The following is a 24,114-nucleotide window of genomic DNA, read 5'->3' as shown; positions in this document are numbered from 1 at the left end:
GGAGTAGAGCCGCTGCTCCTTCACATCGAAAGGAGCCAGTTGAGGTGGTTCGGGCATCTGATTAGGATGCCTCCTGGGCGCCTTCCTTTGGAGGTTTACTGGGAACGGCCAACTGGGAGGAGATCCCGGGGTAGGCCCAGAACTCCCTGGAGGGACTACGTGTCCACTCTGGCCTGGGAAGGCCTTGGGATCCCCCAGGAGGAGCTGGAGGGCGTTGCTGGGGGGAGGGATGTCTGGAGTGCCCTACTTAGCTTGCTGCCACCGCGACCCGGCCCCGGAGAAGCGGCTGAAGATGAATGAATGGATGAATAGTTTCAAAGCACTGCCCACTTCTTTTTCATCATGAATCTCAGAAGTGAAGCTTTGCACTCCTGCCACCTTAATTCACTGAGGAGGGAGAGGACGCTGGCGCATAGCATTCTGGGTACTGGAGTATACAGAGTCTGTAGGGGTTTTGAAGCCAATTATAAGCCTGGAATAAAAGGCAGCTCTGATGCATCGATTCTGAAAATGCTTTCCTAAACTGTTTCTTCAGAGTCCACCAGTTTTTACCCTAGTGGAAGACCACAAAGGGTAACTTCCCTCGTAAGGAGGCTGCAGCTTCCAGATTTGACACCCGAGGCTTCGTAAACTGGAGAGCAAACAAGAAAACAAGGCAGTGCACCTGAGAGACTGGAAATACTGTAGTTTGATATATCATGTTTTTTTATGAGCTGGAGCACTGCACATCATCCAACAGAAAAAAGTACCTTTTGTACAAAAAACCCCCTGACAACAACAGATGTGTGAACATCTACAAACGCCCTGGCATAAATCTGAAAAAACTTGGCAGTAAAGCGATGCATGCACGGGGAATAAACCAAGCAATCACCATTAACTTTACAAGGGAAGGGACACATACTGAGTGCCCTAAATATAATGGACCTCACAGCAATCACACACACACACACACACACACACACACACACACACACACACACACACACACGAGTACACAGCCGTGCACAGAAACAGCCGTTTTCCTTTGAGTTTCTCTCTCTTCGCCTGTCTCGTCATTTTAAGCCAGGAACAAACCTCATGATTTAAAGCCCAATTACAACCTCCATCAGACTGTGCCAACTGATTTTCACCATTGTGAAGAGTCTGCACCCGTCTGTGCCCAAAATAGCACTGATCACCGCACATAGACGGTTATCTTGTAGTGTGCAGAGGTTTACGATTCGACCCTTCACCTCCCAACTGGGCCTAAGATCAATTGGAGTTGCACGATAATATCAAATCAAACATATTTGACTTGTGCGACCGCAAAGTGGACAAATCTGAGCTCGTGTGAAATGTGTGCTCAGCTATGACAGCACAGTCATAACCACTGTGCTCGTCTTTGACTGTAATCCGTGACAGTTGAATGTGTGAAGCCTCTTTCCAGCTGAATTGGAGTTTAAAGGTCTTGTAGGGGTGTCGGGGAAGCGTAGCGGTCCAGGAGCAAGACAGAATACATACCATGTGTGAATGAAAGGGAGGACAGTGGAATGGTGAGGATGCAAGGAGTAGAGGTGATGAAGGCGTATGAGTTCAAATGCTTGGGGTCAACTGTACATAGTAACAGGGAGTGCAGGAGAGAGGTGAAGAAGAGAGTGCAGGCAGGGTGGAGTGGGTGGAGAAGAGTGATTTGTGACAGAAGGATACCAGCAAGAGTTAAAGGGAAGGTTTACAAGATGGTTGTGAGAGCAGCTATGTTATATGGTTTGGAGACAGTGACACTGACGAAAAGACAGGAGGTGGAGCTGGAGGTGGCAGAGTTGAAGATGCTAAGATTTTCGCTGGGAGTGATGAAGAAGGACAGGATTAGGAACGAGTAGATTAGAGGGACAGCTCAGGTTGGACGGTTTGGAGACAAAGCAAGAGAGGCAAGATTGAGATGGTTTGGACATGTGTGGAGGAGAGATGCTGAGTATATTGGGAGAAGGATGCTGAATATGGAGCTGCCAGGGAAGAGGAAAAGAGGAAGGACACAGAGGAGGTTTATGGATGTGGTGAGGGAGGACATGCAGGTGGCTGGTGTGACAACGGAAGATGCAGAGGACAGGAAGAAATGGAAATGGATGATCCGCTGTGGCGACCCCTAACGGGAGCAGCCAAAAGTAGTAGTAGTAGTAGTAGTAGTGGGTAGCGTAGCGGTCCATTACGTTGCCTACCAACACAGGGATCGCCGGTTCGAATCCCTATGTTACCTCCGGCTTGGTCGGGCGTCCCTACAGACACAATTGTCCGTGTCTACGGGTGGGACGCCGGCTGTGGGTCTGTGTCTTGGTCGTTGCACTAGCGCCTTCTTTGGTCAGTTGGGGCAACTGTTCAGGGGGGAGGGGGATCTGGGGGGGGGGGGGGGGGATAGCGTGATCCTCCCACGCGCTACGTCCCACTGGCGAAACCCCTCACTGTCAGGTGAAAAGAAGTGGCTGGCGACTCCTCACGTATTGGAGGAGGCATGTGGCAGTCTGCAGCCCTCCCCGGATCGGCAGAGGGGGTTGGAGTAGGGAGCAGCGACCAGGATGGCTTGGAAGAGTGGAGTCATTGGACAGGTACAATTGGGGTTAAAAAAAAAGGGGGGAGAGGATCCAAAATAAAGGTCTTTTTGTGCTTTTCTTTTAACCCCCACTGCTTTTTTCCTGATGCCCAACCTTCAACCCTCACCTTTGCATGAGTGTTGAGCAGCTCAAATAGCGCCATGACCAGCTGCTCCACGCCAATGTGCCCGTCGCGGTACTCCTCAACATAGTAGCCCATGGTCTGCCTCTCAGCCTCCGTCAGCAAGTGGCGCGCCTGCTCCTCCAGCATGGCCCTGGACTGGTTCACCAGGCTGGACAGGGTGACTTGGGAGCCTGCCACCCCCTTGTAAAAGACAGGCTGGGGGAGACAGAGGGGATGGTGGGAGTAGGAGATGCAGAGAAAACAAGTGCGGGTCAGACTTCAATGATTTTTTTTTTCTCGAAGAAATTTGTCATTATTTTTCACAACTTTTAAGATTAATTTCCACAACTCAAAGAAAACTATTTTTTAGAGCCGCCTCCGAAAAGGTGCGTGCCCACATCATGGCCCCTATTTTCGTGCTGGAACAGGGCCTGGCGGAAACACAAACACAGGTTGATTGGCAATTTCCTCAGATGTAAGGTGAATTTTTTCTCTTCCCTCCTACAAATTATCAGCACTATATCGGACTCGCCCTTGCGCACCTGCACCCTGCGTTTGCACTTGCACTCATTTTAACAAAACCAGAGGCCATTATGTGATGTGAACGTCAGTCTATATTTCATATTCTGTACATGAGCCACTGTACTCTCCACAGCTTTTGCAAGCCACAAGCTTTGTACTCGGCCATTTGAAGGTACCGACGGTTGAAAATGCACTTAGCCGGCATGCTGTTGGCGAGACAGCTAGATAACTGATGAGAAAGCTAACCAGTAGAAGCACCGGCAAGTGTACCAAACTGTTGTATGTACTACATACAGCCCCGGCACAATGGTTAGATCCACTGTTACCTCTTTATTGCTATTTGTCAATCAGAGCTGATGCTGCTTCAGTCAGATTTCCATGACTCCAAATGATAATATCCAGCAACTTTTCCAGGGCCTGGGAATTGTATTTTCAAATTTACTGACTTTTCAAGGGTTTTTGTTTTTTTGTTGTGGATTTCACCCCCCTTTTTCTCCCCAATTGTACTCGACCAATTACCCCACTCTTCTGAGCTGTCTCGGTCGCTGCTCCACGCCCTCTGCCGCTCCGGGGAGGGCTGCAGACTACGGGTCGTTTTCCACCAGCGGAACTACCCGAACCTTGTAGGGGGCCGGCAGCTTTGCTCGTGTTTCCACTAGAGGAATTACTCCTGACCGTAACTCTTACTGGGACTTTTACGGGAACGTCTATAGTCCCTGCTCTGGGGTAGGTACTTCTGAGCGGCCCTGAAAACCTGCTGGGCGGGGCTCGATGCTGATCGGTTGAACGTCGGAAGCAACCAGGCTACTACTTCGGTGTTCAACAGGCGCCATTTTTATAAGCCAGCAACCAGCCTGTGTGGTAGCAAGCACAACACGGGAGAGTTTCCATCACGCGAAATGGAGAAATCAACCGAAACCACACGCCTCCTCCGGTACACGTGGAGTCGCCAGCCGCCTCTTTTCACCTGACAGTGAGGAGTTTCACCGGGGGGACGTAGCACGTGGGAGGATCACACTACCCCTCCCCCAGTTCCCCCTCCTCACCGAACAGTCGCCCCAACCGACCAGGGGAGGCGCTAGCGCAGCGACCAGGACACATACCCACATCTGCTTCCCACCCGCAGACACGGTCAATTGTGTCTGTAGGGACGCCCGACCAAGCCAGAGGTAACGCGGGGATTTGAACCAGCGATTGCCCGTGTTGGTAGGCAACTAACGGCCACGCCACCTGGACGCCCTATTCTAGGGTTATTATGACCATATGAACCCTGGCAGATGGAGGTAAGGTAAAAGGGGGGGTGTTATAGCGGTTCTTAGAGTAAGAGGACACAGAGCAGTGCCAGGGTGAAGGGAAGGAGCAGGGCAACAAGATGGGAGGGTGGCGGACACGTGAGAAAGGGAGAAAAGGAGAAAGAAGGGCTGCGTGAGATGCTGGAGTGACAGGTTGATAAACGTGGAGGAGATAGGAGTAGCAAGTGAGGTGAAAAGAGGAGGTGAAGGTCAAAACACATGAAAAGACCAGGCATGGTGGAGAGGACAAGAATGGGACAGAGGGAGGTGGGACATAAGTGTCGTAGTAAAAGTACGAGAAAGAGGAGGCGGGGGTCATTTTAAGACAGAAATAACGCGCCATCAGCAGGGAACAAAAGAGCGAGGAGTGGCACGACTTTTTAGAGATGAAGAAGTGGTGACAAAGAGGATGGGGGGTTTTTATAGGAGGAATGAAGAATAAGGAAGCTGGGGGGGGGCAGGGCGGTGGAGGGGAGAGTGGAGGAGAAGATTGGAAAAGGGCACGAGCAGGAGGAGGAACAGGTCAAGAAATGGGAGGGCAATTGGGGGGGTATATTAGTAGAGCGGTGGAGGGGGGAGGATGGGGGTGGAAGAAAAGAAAGGGGGAGGAAGAGAGGGAGGAGACGGATGGGGGAGAAACGAGAGGCGAGGCAGTGCGGAGACAAGACAGTTGTAGTTCACAGAGGAAAGGTTAAGACGTAGACGTATATAAAGTGCAGAGACAGGAGAGACCCGGAGCGATGATGGTGGTGGTGGAGTAAAGGCGAAGGTGGGGAGCAGGTCAGGGGAGACGGAGGGAGAACAAGAATATAAATTACACCCACACACACACTGAACAAACCATCGCTCATTCGTCCCAAACGTATAAATTATCATCCTACTGCGCTACCTGCCAGCACACAATCATCCATTCTTTTTTTTTCATCTTCTACCCCGTGCCGGGGTCTCCGGGTGAACCCCACACTAATCAGAGGGACAATAAGGAAACCGATGAGCTGCCCACATCCTTCCCGGCTTCTCTCCTCTCCCCCTGTTCCCCTCTCTACTCCTGTCTCCCCCCCCTCCCCTCCCCTCCCCTACTCACTGTTTCTTCTTTCTTATTTCAGTATCTGCCAGCACAGATTTTCTTTAATTAACTCCTTAATCAAAGACGCCACTTCAAAGTCCCGGCTCCAGGCACGCCTATTTATCTGCATGTGTGCACGTGTGTGTGTGTGTTCTCATACTTTTGTACCCCAATTTGAGTTTTTTCTCTTTTTATTTCTCCCCTTTTTCACCCAAATTGTACTGGGCCAATTACCCCACTCTTCCGAGTCATCCCGGTCACTGCTCCACCCCCTCTGCTGATCCGGGGAGGGCTGCAGAAGCCGGCTGCTTCTTTCCCCTGACAGTGAGGAGTTTCGCCAGGGGGACGTAGCGCATGGGAGGGTCACGCTATTTTCCCCAGCCCCCCCAACAGGCGCCCCAGCCGACTAGAGGAGGCGCTAGAGCAGCGACCAGGACACATACCCGCATCCGGCTTCTCACCCGAAGACACGGCCAACCGTGTCTGTAGGGACACCCAACCAAGCCGGAGGCAACATGGGGATTCGAACCAACGATCCCCGTGTTGTTAGGCAACGGAATAGACCGCTATGCTACAGGGATGCCCAGTCAATTTGAGTTTTTAATCATCAGAGTGAGGACACTTTTGCAAAGTGAGGACATTTCAGCCCGTCCTCACTTCTTTTGGGTTTATCTGGGTTTACGGTTAGAACTGGAACCAGGTTAAAGCCGGGTAATGAATGTAGTCAACGAGGGGTCTTCATAAATATCAACAACAATAATGTGTGTGAATGTGTGTCTGTGTGCACGCACGAGTGTGTAGAAAGAGACAGCAGAAAGAAAAGAGCGCCCGTCTTCTACCCTTCTGTTCTCCTGTTCTTCTCCTCTCACCCCATCCTTAACTCCTACCTGCACTCGCCTCTCTGCATTACCAGCAGTAGTTGAGCCGGTGTCTGGGTCTGCTTAGAGCCAAAAAACGGTCTAAAGCCCAAGGTGAAACCTGCTGCTACCCTGCCTGAATCTTAATCACCCCAGTGCTTACCAGAGCATTTGTCTAAAGCGTCCACACCCCAGTTACCTAACTCAAGGACACTGTGTAGTCAGTGGACAGGGGCACACACATGAAAAAAACATCTTTCACAGTCATATTAGGGGACAGACTGGCACCTCAGCTGGCTGATGAAGAGGGCATTATTCTAGTGACGTGTAAGGCCTTCTGTTCTCCGCTTATGGAGTCGAAACAAGCATTGCATGGTGAAACGGGATGTGTTTACTGCAGATCTAGCCTGCAGTTAATGGACGTCCATTAACGGGGGGGTTCACCTGCTGGAACTTTGCCATCTCAGCGGCTATTCTGCCCCGTTTTTATACCGGATTCAGTAATTGGCCATTTTATTGCAATGAGCGGGGGGGGGGACCCCACTGCTGTCTATACTCCAATCAATAATGAACAAATGTGATACGGCAAAAGTAAATATGGTTGAGCTAAGAAACAGGCGCCTTACATTGACCTTCTACAGCTTGTCTCCACTGCCCACAAATGATAAACTTGCTGGGGAAAAAAGAGAAAATCTATCCTTCTGTTCTCCTCAATGAAAGCATCTGCTCACCCTGAACATAACAAATGATAATTTAGACAAAATATGTGACGGATGGCGAGATGTTCTCATGTGGTCATTTTACATCACATGTTCTAATGGGTCAGATTTAACATTTAGCTTCACACGTGAAATTCTGGTTTTCACAACCAAAACCATGAAATCCATCCATGATCCAAAATTACCCAATGACGTGCGGTCAGGGTAGGCAGGGCGGGCAGTGCCTACCCTGTGATCATTTAATCAAAATAACCATACAACAAATTCATAACTACATATCAAAATCTCATTCTAGTTACAAGTGTGCTCTTATAAAGTATTTTTAATCATATTTTTATGTCCTTGTCCTTTTTAAGTCCTTAAACTTCGAAGAGTGAAACGCCGCATAGCGCACAAGCTGGCCTACCTTTTCAATGGGAAGCGTAGGCTCTGCTTTTTTCAGGATGACCTTTAAATCAACGGACGAGAAAAGGTGCCGCTTATGGCGGGGCGTGAGAGCCAATCAGAGCCGTCACGGTGCTAAAGTGCTGCAAAGTCATAGATATGTGTGCTATCAAAAGAGCAAGCTAGCTCATTTGAATTGGAGCAGCTTTGCTACACTTCAGAGTGAAATCAGTAATGTTGACCATCGTAAGTCTTCAGAGCTTTAATAAACTGGATTACCAGCAACAATTACTTGTCATCAAGCAAGGAAGGCCTACACCAGCGCCCCCTGACCTCCACCAGCGTAAAGGGCAGAAAATCATCTGATTATTCCAGCCGGACTGGCACATAAGGAAAGAGTGGCTATGCGGCTGTGGCTCCGATGCTACCACCAGCAGGCTGCACTGCTTCCCTTGTTTGCTGTTTTTCCAGAGAGCGGGACAATGTATGGGTAGGTGCCGGCTACGGTGACCTGAACAACCTGCCTGCAGCGCTAGTCAAGGACAAGCGGTCCAGTTCCGACATTCAACACCAAACACCCAGGCCCTTGTGAAAAAGGCCCAACAACGCCTGCATTTCCTGAGGAGGCTGAGGAGCGCTCGTCTATCCCCCAAAATTCTCTTTTAACACTGCACCATAGAGAGCATCCTGACCAGCTGCATCTCAGTGTGTGGTACGACAACTGCACCTCAGCAGACCAGAAAGCTCTGCAGCGGGTCATCAAGGCGGCGCAGCATATCACCGGTACCCAGCTCCCAGCCATAAAAGACATTTATCACAAACGCTGTCTTCAAAGAGGTCTCAGTATCAGCAGAGATCCCAAACCACCCCAACCATCGACTGCCCCCCCCGTGTGCTCTGGGAGGTGCTACAAGAGCCTCAGAGCCCACACTACCAGGCTCAAAAACAGCTTCTTTCCCCAATCTGTTGCCCACCTGAACCTGGCTACCCACTGAATGTCTGAGGATATTTTTAAATATTTTGTACTCTTGCTCTTTTTTAACTTAATTTTAGCTTTTGGTCTTCATGTGTGTATGTGTGTATATCTTATACTGTGTTTGGTCTTCATGTGTGTATATCTTATACTGTGTTTGGTCTTCATGTGTGTATATCTTGTACTGTGTTTGCTGTGTTTGCCTGTGTCTGTCTTGCGCTGTTTGGTGAAGCCGCAGCCCTCATTTAACTTTTAACATGTGCCTGCACATTGTTTTTAATGACAATACATTGAATTGACATAGCAGTGAAAACCTTTGGAAACTGCAATACCAAGCTTTAAACGAGACTAATAAACAGCAAGTCTCCATGCACAACGTGAAGATGAGGGTAAATCATCAGATTCTGATCCTGAGAAAGGACTGTAATCATAAGTCCGCGGTGGTGTAGCGGTCTAAGAATTGGCTTTGTGTCGATGCAGTTGCCCACTGGGGACCGGGGTTCGCGCCTCGGTCTCGTCAGATCCGACTATGGCCGGCCTCGATGAAGCAGCAATAATTGGTAGCGCTGTCTTCGGGAGGGGGGGGGGGCGGATTCGGCTTGTGCTCGTCACATGAATGCGTCTCTGTGTGTGTCGGAAAAAGCAGTGGTTCGGCCTGGAGTCACCTTGTCACGAAAGTGGCGAGGCGTCTCCTTCGAGACTGCCGGCCGGAGAGATGCAGTTGGCAAAAGCATACGAGGGTGGGTGTTTGAACTAAAATAGGGATCGATTGGCCACTAAATTGTGAGAAAAGGGGAAAAAAATCAGAAATAAATTAAAAAAAACATTATTTTTAAGGGACTGTAATCATGGGAAAGGATGTAATCTGGATTGGTGAATGCCCACTGCCTACCCAGCCACTGACCTCACCGCACATCATGGCAAATAACAGCACCACACTCACACCAGGCCTTGCTGAGGCCTACACACACTCAGCGGTTCAGAAACCATTTTGTGCAAACAACCGAGGAGTAAAGGGAAAAGTGTTCCTATTGACTTTAAATGCTCAATTAGGCAGACTTTCCTTTTAACAGCCTCTGGTGTCCAACGGCGTCTGCCGGGATTGGAACTGGCGCGGCTCAAAGGCTCGCCGAAGAAAATGAAAAGCCCGTAATTGATCTGAACAGCTCCTACGTGTGAATGAGCGTCTAACTATGCGAGTTTAAAAAGGATTCCTGACAAAAGGAAGATAAAACAAACAACCCCCCCCCCGCAACAACCACACAACAAAAACCAACCAGCAAACCACCACGCTGAGCAAATCTCCCCTGAGAACATGATAATCCAAAATACAATATCAAAAATAACAATAAACGCAACGCTAGTGTGAGATGTTTCAAATATGACAATGTGAAGACAATTTAGTAATGATCATACAACTTGTGTGTGAACGTTTGCTTACTTTCAATTTTTAACTATATACCCCCTATGCCAGAAGGGTCGACGTGCCTCCTCCATGTGGAGCTCCTGTTTGTGAGTAAACACAGAAATGCGTGAGAACCTCCCTGAATGTAAGGAGTTTATACGCAAGCTTGCACAAAGTAATTGGAGAAACGGCCTTGGTGCAATGCGAGCTGGGAAACATGAGATAAGACGAACAGACAACTGCCCTATAGTCAGCCCACACCGGGGGGGGGGGGGGCTGCTTACTAGAAAGGAGGGGCACTCTCAGGGGAGGGGGTGCACCCTCGTAACTATGCTTTATGTGTGCCATGCATGCAAGCATTAATAAAGTGTGATAGTCCTGCATAGAACTTTGTCTCTGAATCCTCTGTGGTTAGAGTAGTCTGGTGTAGTACTGCCACGACAGACGACGTCAGCTGTACCCAACAGCTGTATTAAAGTGGAGGAAAAAGACACAACTTTTCTTGTAGTTCAACGATAATTCAGAGTTTTCTCAAAGGTTTTTCACTGCAGAATGTAAATGTGACGTTTTCCTTGAAACTTGGTCGCTCGAGTAAGGGTGGAGAATTTACTAATTGCTACTACTACTACTAGTACTACTACTACTTTTAGCTGCTCCGCTGGAGCTGCCAGGGAAGAGGAAAAGAGGAAGGCCAAAGAGGAGGTTTATGGATGTGGTGAGAGAGGACATGCAGGTGGCTGGTGTGACAGAGGAAGATGCAGAGGACAGGAAGAGATGAAAACGGATGATCCGCTGTGGTGACCCCTAACGGGAGCAGCCGGAGGTAGTAGTAGTAGTAGAAGTAGTAGCAGCAGTAGTACATATCATATCTGCAGTTCCCAAATTACATTGATTAACAACGTATCAGTGAATATGGACATGACTGAGGACATATGAGAGATATACTGCAAATGTCCTGCATATGTCTTATGCATATTTACACTCAATGCAAATTTACATTCACCCTAATTAGTCCTTAATTCCTGGCCCCAGATCCTTACCCTGACCTTAACCACACCACAACACATACCAAAACCACCTCTAGCCTAATACCTGAACCTAACCATCTCTACGGTGATACATAAACCTGACCATATCCAACCTTATATGTAAATCTAACCATGTTTAATCTGATGTGTAAACTGGGACAACATGTGGTTTGATACGGGTGCCCGGGTGGCGTGGCAGTATATTCCATTGCCTACCAACACGGGGATCGCCAGTTCGGGCATCCCTTCAGACACAATTGGTCGTGTCTGCGGGTGAGGAGCCGGGTGTGGGTATGTGTCCTGGGCGCTGCACTAGCGCCTCCTCTGGTTGGGGGAAGGGGGAACTGGGGGGAAAAGCGTGATCCTCCCACGAGCTACATCCCCCCCGGCAAAAATCCTCACTGTCAGGTGAAAAGAAGCGGCTGGTGACTCCATATGCATCGGAGGAGGCATGTGGTAGTCTGCAGCCCTTCCTGGATCGGCAGAGGAGGTGGAGCAGTGACCAGGATGGTTAGAAAGAGTGGAGTAATCGGCCAAATGGAACTGGAGAGGGAAAAAAAAAAGAAAAAAAGGGAGGGGTGTGTGTGTAAATAAATAAATAAATAAATGTGGTTTGATACGTTGCCATTTACTCTGGCGAGGCCACAGTAGCTCGTGAATTCTCTTTATAAAGTGATGTATTAACCTTTGGCGTTGCAAGATATGAATTGTACGCATGGGAAAGAATGTGATTTGGTAAATTTATGTGTAGTCTCACAAGGACAGACGTGTATAAATATATATTTTCATCATGTGGTGGTGCTATCAATGTAATTTCATCACAGTTGAGAGAAATAAATTAGTTATTCTGCCTTTACTAGAATGTAGACATGAGTGCTAGCTTGGCAGATAGCTAAACATCCTGACACGAATTATATTGTATTATATGATATGATATGATATGATATGATATTGTTATCTGCTATGTAGTTTGGCGACGGTCTTTTCTCCTTGTATGCATGATGACCTCCCTTCATATCTTTTACTTGATAGTTTTGGTCAACATACTCCAATTTTCTGTTTTGATATTGGGTTTTATTTCATGTAATTTTATCTTATGAACCTAATGTTACAATCCTAGTTGAATTGTCTTTTTTTCCTTTATTAGTGTGAATGCTTGGCATTCTTCTTTATTTATTTATTTTTTTCTGCCCATTTTTTGACACTTTGTAGCTTCTTCATACCTTTAGCTACTGAAACCATTCAACTATCACAATGTTCAACTCATTAAGGACATTAGTGCTCCCCTTTCAGATTTTTCATACCTTTTGAACTTTTTGAAATATTCAACTTTTTTCAGCCAGTTTTTGAATGGGAGTCAATGGGGGACTTTTGCAACCTTTCCACCTCTTTTACTCCTTCATACTTTTAGCCACTGAAACCATTCAGGTATCAAAATGTTCATCTCTTTAAGCCCATTAAGGCTCACATTTCGGTTTTTTTTAAAATCTTTTATACTTTTAGACATATTAAGCTTTTTCTACTTTTTCAAAACAATGGGAGTCTATGGGGAAAGGTTGAAACCCTCATCACCTTTGAACTGTATCTCCTCCTTCATTTTTTGAGCTAGAAACCCCATTTAAAGCGTAAACAGTTCAGGGCATTCAGCTCTTTCAGAATCCTATTCAGATTTTAAGAATATTTTATAGTTTTTGAACAATTCAGCTCTAAGTTTTAGTAATTCTGCCATACACTTTGCCTGTTAGAATGTTCAGTCCTATTGTGACATCACATATCAATTTGAAGCTCAACTGCCAGGCTAATTACTGTCAACTCTCAACACCTGGTAGATTTGATCAGCTTCTGCCACTTCTTAACTGCTCTTCCTCCCTCTTCAACCTTCCTACCTTCCTTCCTTCCTACAACCTTCCTACCGTCTTTCCTACCTTCCTACAACCTTCCTACCTTGCTTCCTACCGTCTTTCCTACCTTCCTACAATCTTACTACCTTCCTTCCTACAATTTCTTACCTTCCTTCCTACCTTCCTTCCTTCCTACCTTCCTTCATACCTTCCTTCCCACAACCTTTCTGCCTTTCTGCCTTCCTACCTTCCTACAATCTTCCTACTTTCCTTCCTACCTACCTTCCTACCTTCCTACAATCTTCCTACCTTCCTACAACCTTTCTACCTTGCTTCCTACCATCCTTCCTACAACCTTCTTACATTCCTACCTTCCTTCCTACCTTACCTTCCTTCCTACAACCTCCCTGCTATCCTACCTTCCTACAACCTTCTTACCCTCCTTCCTACCCTTCCTCTTCATCACTACTCTTCATCTTCATCACTACCCTTCTTCTTCATCACTCATCTTCATCACTACCCCTCCTCCTCTCACTTCTACCCCTCCTCTCATTCTACCCCTCCTCCTCTCATTCTACCCCTCCTCCTCTCATTCTACCCCTCCTCTCATTCTACTCCTCCTCTTATTCTACCCCTCCTCTCATACCCCTCCTCCTCTCATTCTACCCCTGCTCCTCTCATTCTACCCCTCCGCGATTTCTTTCAGCAGCTCAGCATTCACACGGTTTTTCTGTGGAAAAGCATCTTTCTAGTATTTTTATTGGTTTTCAGTTTGCAAATCAGAACATTGTACAGTGAATAACAATTATATAAAAACACAGCAAACTTTTTCCACCCTGTTTTCCCTCCCCTCGCCCCATCCCTATCAACTGATTAGACATAAAAAACCCCAAAAAAACAAAAGAAAAAACAAACAAACAAAATGATAATGAAATAAAATACCAAGAGTTTTTCTAAAATCAATACACGACATCATAATACCCCCCTGCTCCCTCAGAGCTTGTTCCTGCTGAAGCAGGTGACCACCATTAACACCATGTCTTCAGAAGTACATGAAAGGTCTCCAGATATCATCAAAAACATTTTGCTTACGTCTAACGATATATGTTATCTTCTCCATTGACATGTTTGACGCCATTTCTTTAATCCACATTCCAATTCTTAGCCCATCAACAGTTTTCCAATTAAGAGCAATTATATATTTAGCTTGTAATATACACACATCTACAAAACTTAACCCTTTGCTCTGGAAGTGTGGGTTGGTCATATATACACAGAATAAAAAGCTTACGATCCAGTGGTAATTTTTTTTACAAAATTTTGATTAATCATATTAATAATATCCTGCCAAAAGGATTTCACTTTCACACATTCCCATATACAATGGTACAGTGTCCCTCTTGCCTCATCACACTTGATAAAAGCACCAGGAATGTTATCATTAAATTTAGGCAATTTAACAGAGTTATGTATGTACACATCAGCCATTTATACTGTGTCAGTTTCAAGCTACTGTTGATCGTCTGCCTCTGAGCTGAACTGTATTTTCACTCTACTTATTTTTCAATTATCTATTGGCGTAATGGTGCAACTTTTACAGTGGGATCATTAAATCCAATGTAATCTAATGTAATGAAACCTAATCTAATCTAATCTAATCTAATATAATTTATCAGCTCTCGGTAAAAAAAAGAAACGTCAAGTCCATCATGTTCCAGTGTGAACACAATATATGTACTTGACTCCTCTTCCATACTTCGGTGTGTCAGAAGATAAATCTGTGAGAAGACACCAGATTTCTCCACCACACAGCTGATCACACCCCCTGACTATGATAAATGTGGTGTATGAGAGTTTCTGTCTCTTTATCGCTCACATCCTTGCACTCCATCTTTCATGTGCTGTCAGTTTTTTTAAACAAAACATTATTTTTTCGCAAAGGGAATTTAAGCCTTCTCAAAGAGAGAGGAGCGGGATGGGGCTGTAAAAATCGATTCCACACAGAGTGGCATAGATTGGCTTTGACCTTGCAGGGCAATCATCCAAAAAAAAAAAAAGAAAAAAAAGTGTGCTCTCTTGACTGTTCTTTCAAATCTCTCACTTCCATGTTCCCACAATTCATTCATTACGAGTTGATGTAAAATGACCCAGTTTGAGGGTTCCTATATGTAAACTTTATGAGGGCCTTTGTGACGGCAGGCAGTCATGACAATAGGAGATTTTAGGGCATCATTGGCACTGTCCACAGGATAATTGATGGCCATTCATATTCTGCTAGGGCAGCCTGTCTATGACTGCATCATTCTGCGTTAATCATATTAAGAGACTATAATGGTTCTCGATCAGATGGAGGAATGGAGGGCCATGATTGATAACATAAAAGAAAACATAAAAGACGCTAGGCTCATGGGGCTGGATATAGTTCCTTGCACTATCATGAGGCTAAATTCAGAGCTTATGAACCTACCTCCTTCTACACACCTCTGTTGCCAGTCTAGAAGTGAAATCGACCCTGTCCTTATTGTAATTAAGACCTGCAAATCAATATCAAGATGATCGAGGTGCTTACCCGGTGGGAACTTATCCATGCGACAACGTCCCTGAACTTATATTCTCTGGGTGTGTGCATACACTTATAATTTTAAGTAGTGGAAGAGAATGTGTATAGTGCATGCGTTGTGTGCATATATGCATATAACAGCATATATCAGGAGACAGAGATTTCACAGGTCCTTATAAAATGCTCCATGAAATGAGTTGTACAAACAGCTAATTTTCATGGGAAATGGTAAAAATTAGCTTACACTTACTAACCCCTATACCACTTTTGTGTGTTTGCTACCATCTGAATGTGAAAAACAATCTTTAAGTGCTGGACTGATCTTGGGACCAAGCCATGTAAACATAGCAGGGTAAACACAGCGGCAGCTAATTACTATAATGATGATTTAAATATTTAATTTAGGTGGGCTTATGAGGCAGCAGTAGTTCTGGTTACATTCAGTTTTCAAGCAAATTTTAAGTGAACTTTTCTAAAGTCTGAAAAAAATATTTGAATTATCTGCATTTCCTTCAGATCTGTTGAAGCAAACAAAACCCTGAACATAGATTTACGTGTTCTACGTCATACGTCCATACGTCTACACCCACGACTAAAATGGACCAGTTAAGATGGAGAAAAAGCTGATCGAGTTATTAAATTCTATTCACAATTTATGTTTAATGTGGCAAATGTGTTTCCATTGGACATTCTCACATTGCATAACATCGTGTTATTTGTATGCAGACTGGTGAGACCGAGCTCAGAAATGCAGTCCATCCAGCCAAATGTAGGTTATAGCACCGTCGGTCTGACACAAAAATCAGATGACAGTAATGAATCTCCGACAGAACAACCTTTGCAGCAATGACTACTTCCTTTTTTTTGGGGGGGGGGGGGTCCACATTTGGATGGATGGACTGCATTTTTATATAGTGGTTTTCTAGTCTCCATCACATAACCAGTGGGGTCAGAGCATGTTTAATGATTGAGGTTAGCTGTGTGATCTATTCTTAATTAATTAGCTTATTGGTTCAGCTTGGCCTTTGGGCTGTAATTACAGGGCAAACGGAGAGATGAGCGCCAAAGGGAGGCTGCGTGAAAGAATCAACGTCTGCCAGGACGTACACAAGGCAACAAAAAAGAAAAGAAAAGCGGGGGATGTGAAAAGGGTAATACAATGACAGAGGCGATATCAACATGAATCTCTCTGATCGCTTTCACAGCAAACAGTTGCCGGAGGATCATCCAAAGAGAAATGAATATTAAAGTCTAGGAGTTGTTGACACAGTTTGAGGTCGGGAATGAAACATGGTCCTAACAGAGGTCTTCCGGCTCGTTAAAGGGACTCGCGGTGCCTTTACTTACTGAGTTATTACCCTACCTCCCAGCTGCCAAACCCCGAATCCCTCCCTCGTTTAATACGCCTCCTTTGCTCTTTATTTCTCTCCTTTACTTGCTGCTCCGTCTTTTACTTCCGCTCGCTCGCACAAGGTCACACAAATATACAGAGACACACAAAGCGGTGTATTTAAACGAGCGTGACGGCTCTCCCTGCATTAAAACCTGCTTTAATCAGTTGTCAAACTCTCTTAATCAGGATAGTAGTTGTGTTGTCAAACTCTTCTGCATTGTCTCCTCCCTAGCCTCTTCTTTAAAAAGAAAATACTCGGGGTTCTTATTTACTTGGTTCAAAAGCTTTATAACGTCTTCCAGTGGGGCGTGCAGCACACGGTCAATTACTGCCGAACAAGGATGTTTGTTCAGTAAATTGAGGAGCACAGGTGGAGAATGGCGTGAAAGCTTCCACGGTGGAATCACTACAACCCAGCAATAATGCACATACAGAGAAACACCGGAACAACACACACACACACACACACACACACACACACACACACACACACACACACACACACACACACACACACACACACACACACAAAGGAAGTGTGAACTTGAGCAAACACGTGCTTACACACTCTACAAACATACACACAATTTTCTTTGATTTTATTTTATTTTTTTCCCAATTGAATATGGCCCATCCTCCGATACATGTGGGGTCGCCAGCCACTTCTTTTCACCTGACAGTGAGGAGTTTCACCAGGGGGACGTAGCATGTGGGAGGATCACGCTACCCCCCCCCCCAGTTCCCCCTGCACCCCGAACAGACGCCCCGACTGACCAAAGGAGGCGCTAGTGCAGCGACCAGGACACATACCCACATACGGCTCCCCACCAGCAGACACAGCCAATTGTGTCTGTAGGGACGCCCGACCAAGCCGGAGGTAACACAGGGATTCGAACCAGCGAGCCCTTTGTTGTTGACAGTGGAACAGACTGCCACACCACTCGGATGCCCATACACACAATTTTCTTGGGTAAGGCTTGTTTGATCTATACCTCAGGCCATCTGCATCTAATAAAATATTCTGTCAAGGTCAGTTAAGTCTGCATGGCAATGGTTTGAAAATGGTTGAAGACCCAGATGCCAGCAGATCAGGCATCAATAATCAATATCATGATCAGAATCAGCATCCTCATATTGCTGCATACAATACTTAAACGGGAATAGGTTGCAAATGATACTGTTGCAGAGCCTGTTGAGTTTTAAAAAACATGCTGATGAACATGGCACAAGGTTCACAAAACCCCAGACAGCAATGCATGCTTTCAACATAACGAACCCTGTATTCTGCCGAAACCCATTATAATCTCTATTATGCCTGCTTTATGTGTGCCACTCAGGTTTTGGGTGGCACACATCTCGATGCAGAGATGATTTTAGAGCCTAATGGCCATGGCAGTGAGTGCATCAGATACCAGAGTATTCCTTGCTGGGAAGTCTGGATGGGTGGGGTTATGATGTGAACGAAAGAGTCATCCAGTAACTGCTTTAGATATTCGGTTGTAGGCAGTTGTTGGAGTGGGGCTGGTCAGTAGGCAACACGTAGGAAATAGGGTTTTATTGGGTAGATTCAAGGTATGAAACTCTCCAAGTGATTAATTGCGAAAAGGGACATTGCAGAGAAAAAAGGAGGGGATACTTTCTCAGCAAAATTTTCATGGGTAAATTAAGGTTAAAAAACAACCTCAGAGAAACAGAAACACTATTCCTGGGGGCAAAAATAATTAAGTGATTGAAAATACCGGAACTGCAGGACATACAAACAAAAACAAGATCTTTAAAACAAATAGTTCTCCTTAATCTCATCAGCAGAGATTTTTGCTTAGGTTAAATTATTTCTTTGCTCTTTCAAACGTTTACTGCAACCTTCATATTAAATATGTGTTGGCTCGATACAGCTCATTTCATAGATGCCTGTTGAAAAGAAAAGTTACACTAGGGGGCCGGTTTCCTGGACAAAGGTTAAGCCTTTTCCTGCATTTTTTTTTCTAAATTTATTTCTGATTTTTCCCTTTTCTCCCAATTTAGTGGCCAATCAATTCCTATTTTAGTTCAAACACCCACTCTTGTACTGCATGCGTTCGCCAACTGCATGTCTCCGGCCAGCAGTCTCGAAGGAGACGCCTCGCCACTTCCGTGACAAGGCGACTCCAGGCCGAACCACTGCTTTTTCCGACACACACAGAGACGCATTCATGTGATGAACACAGGCTGACTCCAACCCCCCTCCCGAAGACAGCGTTGCCAATTATTGCTGCTTCATTGAGTCCGGCCATAGTCGAATCTGACGAGACCGGGGTACAAACCCCGGTCCCCAGTGGGCAACTGCATCGACACAAAGCCGATGCTTAGACCGCTACACCACCACGGACTGCCTTTTCCTGCATTAAACTGAATTTTGAACAGAGATTCTCAGCACAAAAGTCAGTTAAATCCAGGACTAGGCTTAATCTGTGTCAGGGAAGGTTTATCGTTACAGTTCTGCTTTTAATACAATTGTACCATCCAAACTGTCGTTGAAACTCAGAGTTCTTGGTCTGGGCAACTCATTCTGTAATTGACGATTTGATTTCCTCACAGGCAGGCCCCAGACTGAGAATAGGTAAAACATACTCATCATCTACACCTAGTTCTTAGGACAGGCGTGCCTCAGGGCTGCTGTCTTGGTCCCCTATTTTACAGTCCGATTACACACAACTGTGTTGCCAAATATGACAACACCAGCCTCAATAAATTCTCGGATAACACTACAGTGACTGGACTAATAAGCGACAGTGATGAGGTGGCCTATAGGAGGGAAGTGGAAGCTGTAACCATATGATGCCATGATAACAACCTCTCTCTAAATATCAACAAGACAAAATACATCATTGTTCTTTATTCTTTCTTTATTCTTTATTTCAGATCCCCATTAATTACTGCCTCAGCAGCAATTATTCTTACTGGGGTCTAACAGTACAATAGTTAATTTAAAAGTCAACAAGCAAAAAAATAACATATATCAATATAACAGCAATAACCCGAAACATCACATGAAACTAGTTATCAAACAGCTTTGAGCACTACACGAAATTCTCTATATCCATCATACCCAATTAAAAAGCAGCAGAAACAATTCCCATAAATGAAAAAAAAAGATTAATGAAAATAATTAAAATAAAGCAGACATAAAAAATAAACCTAATCTAAAACTATGTCTTTCTGTATTACATATTTTCTCAGCCTCTTCTTGAATCCAACTCTGCTGGTAATTGAAACCAAATGTTGCGGAAGTACATTCCAGTAGTCAATTGCCCTGTACATTACAGTCTTTTTTTAAGGCATCAGTTCTGGGTTTAGGCAAGGTGAAATGACTCCTCCCAGCATGTCTAGTGCAATAGTCATGACCATCACTAAGTAAGTAACAGCTGAGAGGAGAGGCAACCAGGTTTATGTAGCGTATAAATCCATCCATCCATTATCTGAACCGCTTATCCTGCTCTCAGGGTCGCGGGGATGCTGGAGCCTATTCCAGTAGTCATTGGGTGGCAGGTGGGGAGACACCCTGGACAGGCTGCCAGGCCATCACAGGGCTGGCACACACACACACACACACACACACACACACACACACACACACACACACACACACACACACACACACACACACACATATTCATACCTAGGGACAATTTAGTATGGCCAATTCACCTGACTGACATGTCTTTGGATTGTGGGAGGAAACCGGAGCCCCCAGAGGAAACCCATGCATACACGGAGAGAGTGTGCAAAGTCCACACAGAGGATGACCCAGGATGACCCACAGACTACCCCGGGGCTTGAACCCAGAACCTCTCCCTAGGTGTGAATGTGTCGGCCCTGTGATGGACTGACAGCCACCCCTGCCCACCCGCTGAGTGGGCTGTCCTGGTGGTGCATTGGTCTGTTGATCACAGGCTCTGGGCTGACAGTCTGTGCTGTCCTCAGCTCAGGTCCCACATCTACAGGTGTGCCTTATGCCTACACCTAGGGGTTGGTGATGGGCATGCATCCCAGGGGTGCAGGCCTGGCTTGTGCTTTTGGGGACTGGGTTGTGTGCCACGGGGGCATGCGGGGCTCTGCAGGCTCCTGCCCCCCCCCACCCCCCGCTGGCTTGGTGTTCCTCTGGGGGTGCGGTGCTTTGGGCTCCGGCTGTTCTCTTGGTCGTCGGGTGTCTGCACAACTGCTGGGCATGTGTGCGGCTGCAGAAGCTGTGTGCTGCGCAGGGGCACTACGATAAGTCGCGGAGCTCAGACACCAGAATTTATCGGGACTAATCCCGTGCACTCACAGGTGGACATTTCTTGATCATGTTATCTCCCCTGCCAGGTTACGTATTACAGGTGGACATTTCACACGCACATACACACCGCTAGCATCTGCCGCACACACTCCCTGGAACACTCTCTGGATTACATCCTTCACATTAGTCCTTTCTCCCCCGTCTTTCATTGAATTCCTTTCCTGTCTTCTCTTTAATCATGATAACTGTTATCCTAAACTGATATTGATAAGATCGATTTCATCACGTTTTGTCGAGACATGTCAGCGTCTGCGTCTTTTTCTCTGTCTTATCAGATACATGTTGTCATTTCCCGTTTCTAAGTTTCCTTGTGTCGCTTGTGGTGATTGTCCCCCTCTTGGAGAAGCGATGTTGATTGGCTGTTTAGCTGATCAAACATGCAGTAGAGGGGGACCAGTGGCAGCTATAAATGTATGAAAACCCTGTGCTCTTGTCTTCCCACAGAGACTCTGAACTCCACTTGGAGATTATGTCTGTCTAGGACACACTGGCATACAATTTCCCTGTGTTGGATGCCAAACCTGCTGACAGCACAGGTTTGAAAAAAATCTGGATTGGTCTCCTAGACAACAGTGACAAATCAGCATATAGGCACGAGGTCAAGCAACTCGATTCTTAATTCAGACAACACAACCTAAACATTTACTTCATGCTTTTAAGACCCTGGAGATGAAAGCTGCAATCACGTTGGACACCTTAATGCCAAGTGTGCCATGCAGCCCCGATCCCGACCACATTTTCCGCAGCGAGAGGCGTCTGTCTTGCAGTTGCTAGGCAGCCACAGCTGCATGTCAATCAGTGTGAGCCAGTGTTAGCGATAAGTAAATTAGCTATACAACTCCACCCATCTGACTTATCGTTGCATCTTTCCATTCCATTCCATTATCCAAGCCGCGTATCCTTATCAGGGTCGCGGGGATGGGGAAGCCTATAACAGCAGTCACTGGGCGGCAGGCGAGGAGACACCCCCGGAAAGGCTGTCAGTCCATCACAGGGCCGACACATTCACACCTAGGGACAATTTAGTACGTTAGCACCTGACCTACATGTCTTTGGACTGTGGGAAGAAACCGGCGCGCCCAGAGGAAGCCCGCGCAGACACGGGGAGAACATGCAAACGCCACACAGAGGACGACCTGGGAAGACCCCCAAGGTTGGACTACCCCAGGGTTCGAACCCTGGACCTTCTTGCTGCGAGGTGACTGCGCCAACCACCGTGCCGCCGTGTTGCCCTCATTACATCTTATTATGGTTAAACAAGCTCTCTCTTTTTGTTACCTATACTACTGTTTATCTCTCTAAAACATGGAGGGATGTAGAGCGCTAGTTTTAGCTCTTTCTCCTCCATCTTTGCTGTAAACAATCGAGTTGAGAAGGCCCGCCCCTTTGCTCCTACGATTGTACAGCAGAGAAAAAGCATCTGTGAAGTGGAACGTTTTTCTGCTCAGAGCTGTTTACATTTCAACTTCGGGTGCCGAGGTCTTTTCTTCAAAAAGGCAAAGTGCTCCAGACTCATAAACAGCAGGCAAAACACTTTGACTCCACTGAAAACAATTAGAAAAAGGGGCACTGGCATGACGGTCTATCCCGTTGCCTACCAACACAGGGATCGCCAGTTCGAATCCCTGTGTTACCTCCAGCTTGGGCGGGCATCCCTAGACACAATTGACCGTGCCTGTGTGTGGGAAGCTGGATGTGGGTATGTGTCCTAGTCGCTGCACTAGCGCCTCCTCTGTTCGGCGGGGCACCTGTTCAGGGGGGAGGAGGAACTGGGGGGAATAGCGTGATCCTCCCATGTGCTACGTCCCCCTGGTGAAACTCCTCACTGTCAGGTGAAAAGAAGCAACTGGCAAGTCCACATGTATCGGAAGAGGCATTTGGTCGTCTGCAGAATTCTCCGGATCGGTAGAGGGGGTGGAGCAGAGATCGGGACGGCTTGGAAGAGTGGGGTAATTGGCTGGATACAACTGGGGACAAAAAGGGGGGAGGAATCCAAAAAAAGAAAAAGAAAAAGGGGCCTCTCACTCAAAAAGGCACCTCATGTGATTGCTGCCTATAGGTCGAGGAAACCTTCCACACATGCACACACACACACCACCCACCTAACACTGCCACACCAGTATTCACCATTCACTATTGTACAGCCAATTATGTTCCTGGGCACCAAAACATCTTGGCAGGATCTGAAATGTGACTGAAATACTGAGTGTGTCATCAAAAAAGCCCAGCATGAAATACACTTCCTGCAGCACCGGCAGTCCAAACCTACACAGCCATCACTGAATCAACCCCCGTCTCCTCTGTGACTATCTGGATCAAGTCAGCCATCTCATAGGACAACAGGAGCCTACACTGTACTGTCTGCTCTGCTGAGAGTATTATTGGCTTCACCCTGCCCCCTCCTCTGCACCCTCTGGTTTTTAAGTGTCCTCAACTACATTAGTGTCACGGCGGCCATTAGGAAATCCACATCGGCCAAAAGAGCCTTCAATTAGAACGCGCTCCCTCACTCTCTCGTCGTACCCTCCCATTGCCTCAACCACTGACTTTCAATAGGATAATAAACACAGGAGAGATGAGGAAGAGAGGGAGGGCTCATTTTTCACTGTGGGAAATGACAGAGAGGGGATTCTTTTTTCTTTTTGTCTGGGTTTGTGGAAAAGACTGATCTAAAGAGCGAAAAAAGACAGCGAGAGAATGAGTATGTGATAGAGAAAGAGAGAGAGAGCTCCAGACCAAAGGTTGGTTGGTGCAGGTGAGGCAGATGGAGGAGGGGTTGGGGAGTGTGAGTAGAAAAAGAAAAAGAGAGGAAACACATATCCATCTGAGTTGGACAAAATACAATCTTAATATAACTTATAGTCTTTGTGCCTCTCAACTCATCATCTCACCTGCCTGTCTATCTGTCTAGCGATAGATAGCTAGACAGACAGACAGACAGACAGATAGGTAGATGTAAACTGTTTACATCAGTGTTCCTACTGTAACAACTCGTCAATTATGTAGGACTGCCAAGAGACAATCAGTCTGAAAGCTGCATACACACAGTGTGTGCACACAAATACACA

General features: G+C 46.3%; 1 protein-coding gene across 1 annotated transcript in view; it reads right to left on the bottom strand.

The window, feature by feature from the left end:
• Positions 1-24,114, bottom strand: part of whrna (whirlin a) — a 213,764-nt gene that overhangs the window by 23,887 nt on the left and 165,763 nt on the right. Inside the window, exon 6 of the mRNA XM_056291053.1 lies at positions 2,692-2,904. Coding sequence (XP_056147028.1) covers positions 2,692-2,904 — 213 coding nt within the window. The remainder of the gene's footprint in view (positions 1-2,691; positions 2,905-24,114) is intronic.

Source organism: Lampris incognitus, chromosome 12, assembly GCF_029633865.1.
Source record: "Lampris incognitus isolate fLamInc1 chromosome 12, fLamInc1.hap2, whole genome shotgun sequence".
Taxonomy (NCBI): Eukaryota; Metazoa; Chordata; class Actinopteri; order Lampriformes; family Lampridae; genus Lampris; species Lampris incognitus.
This window is presented reverse-complemented; position numbering and strand designations above follow the sequence as displayed.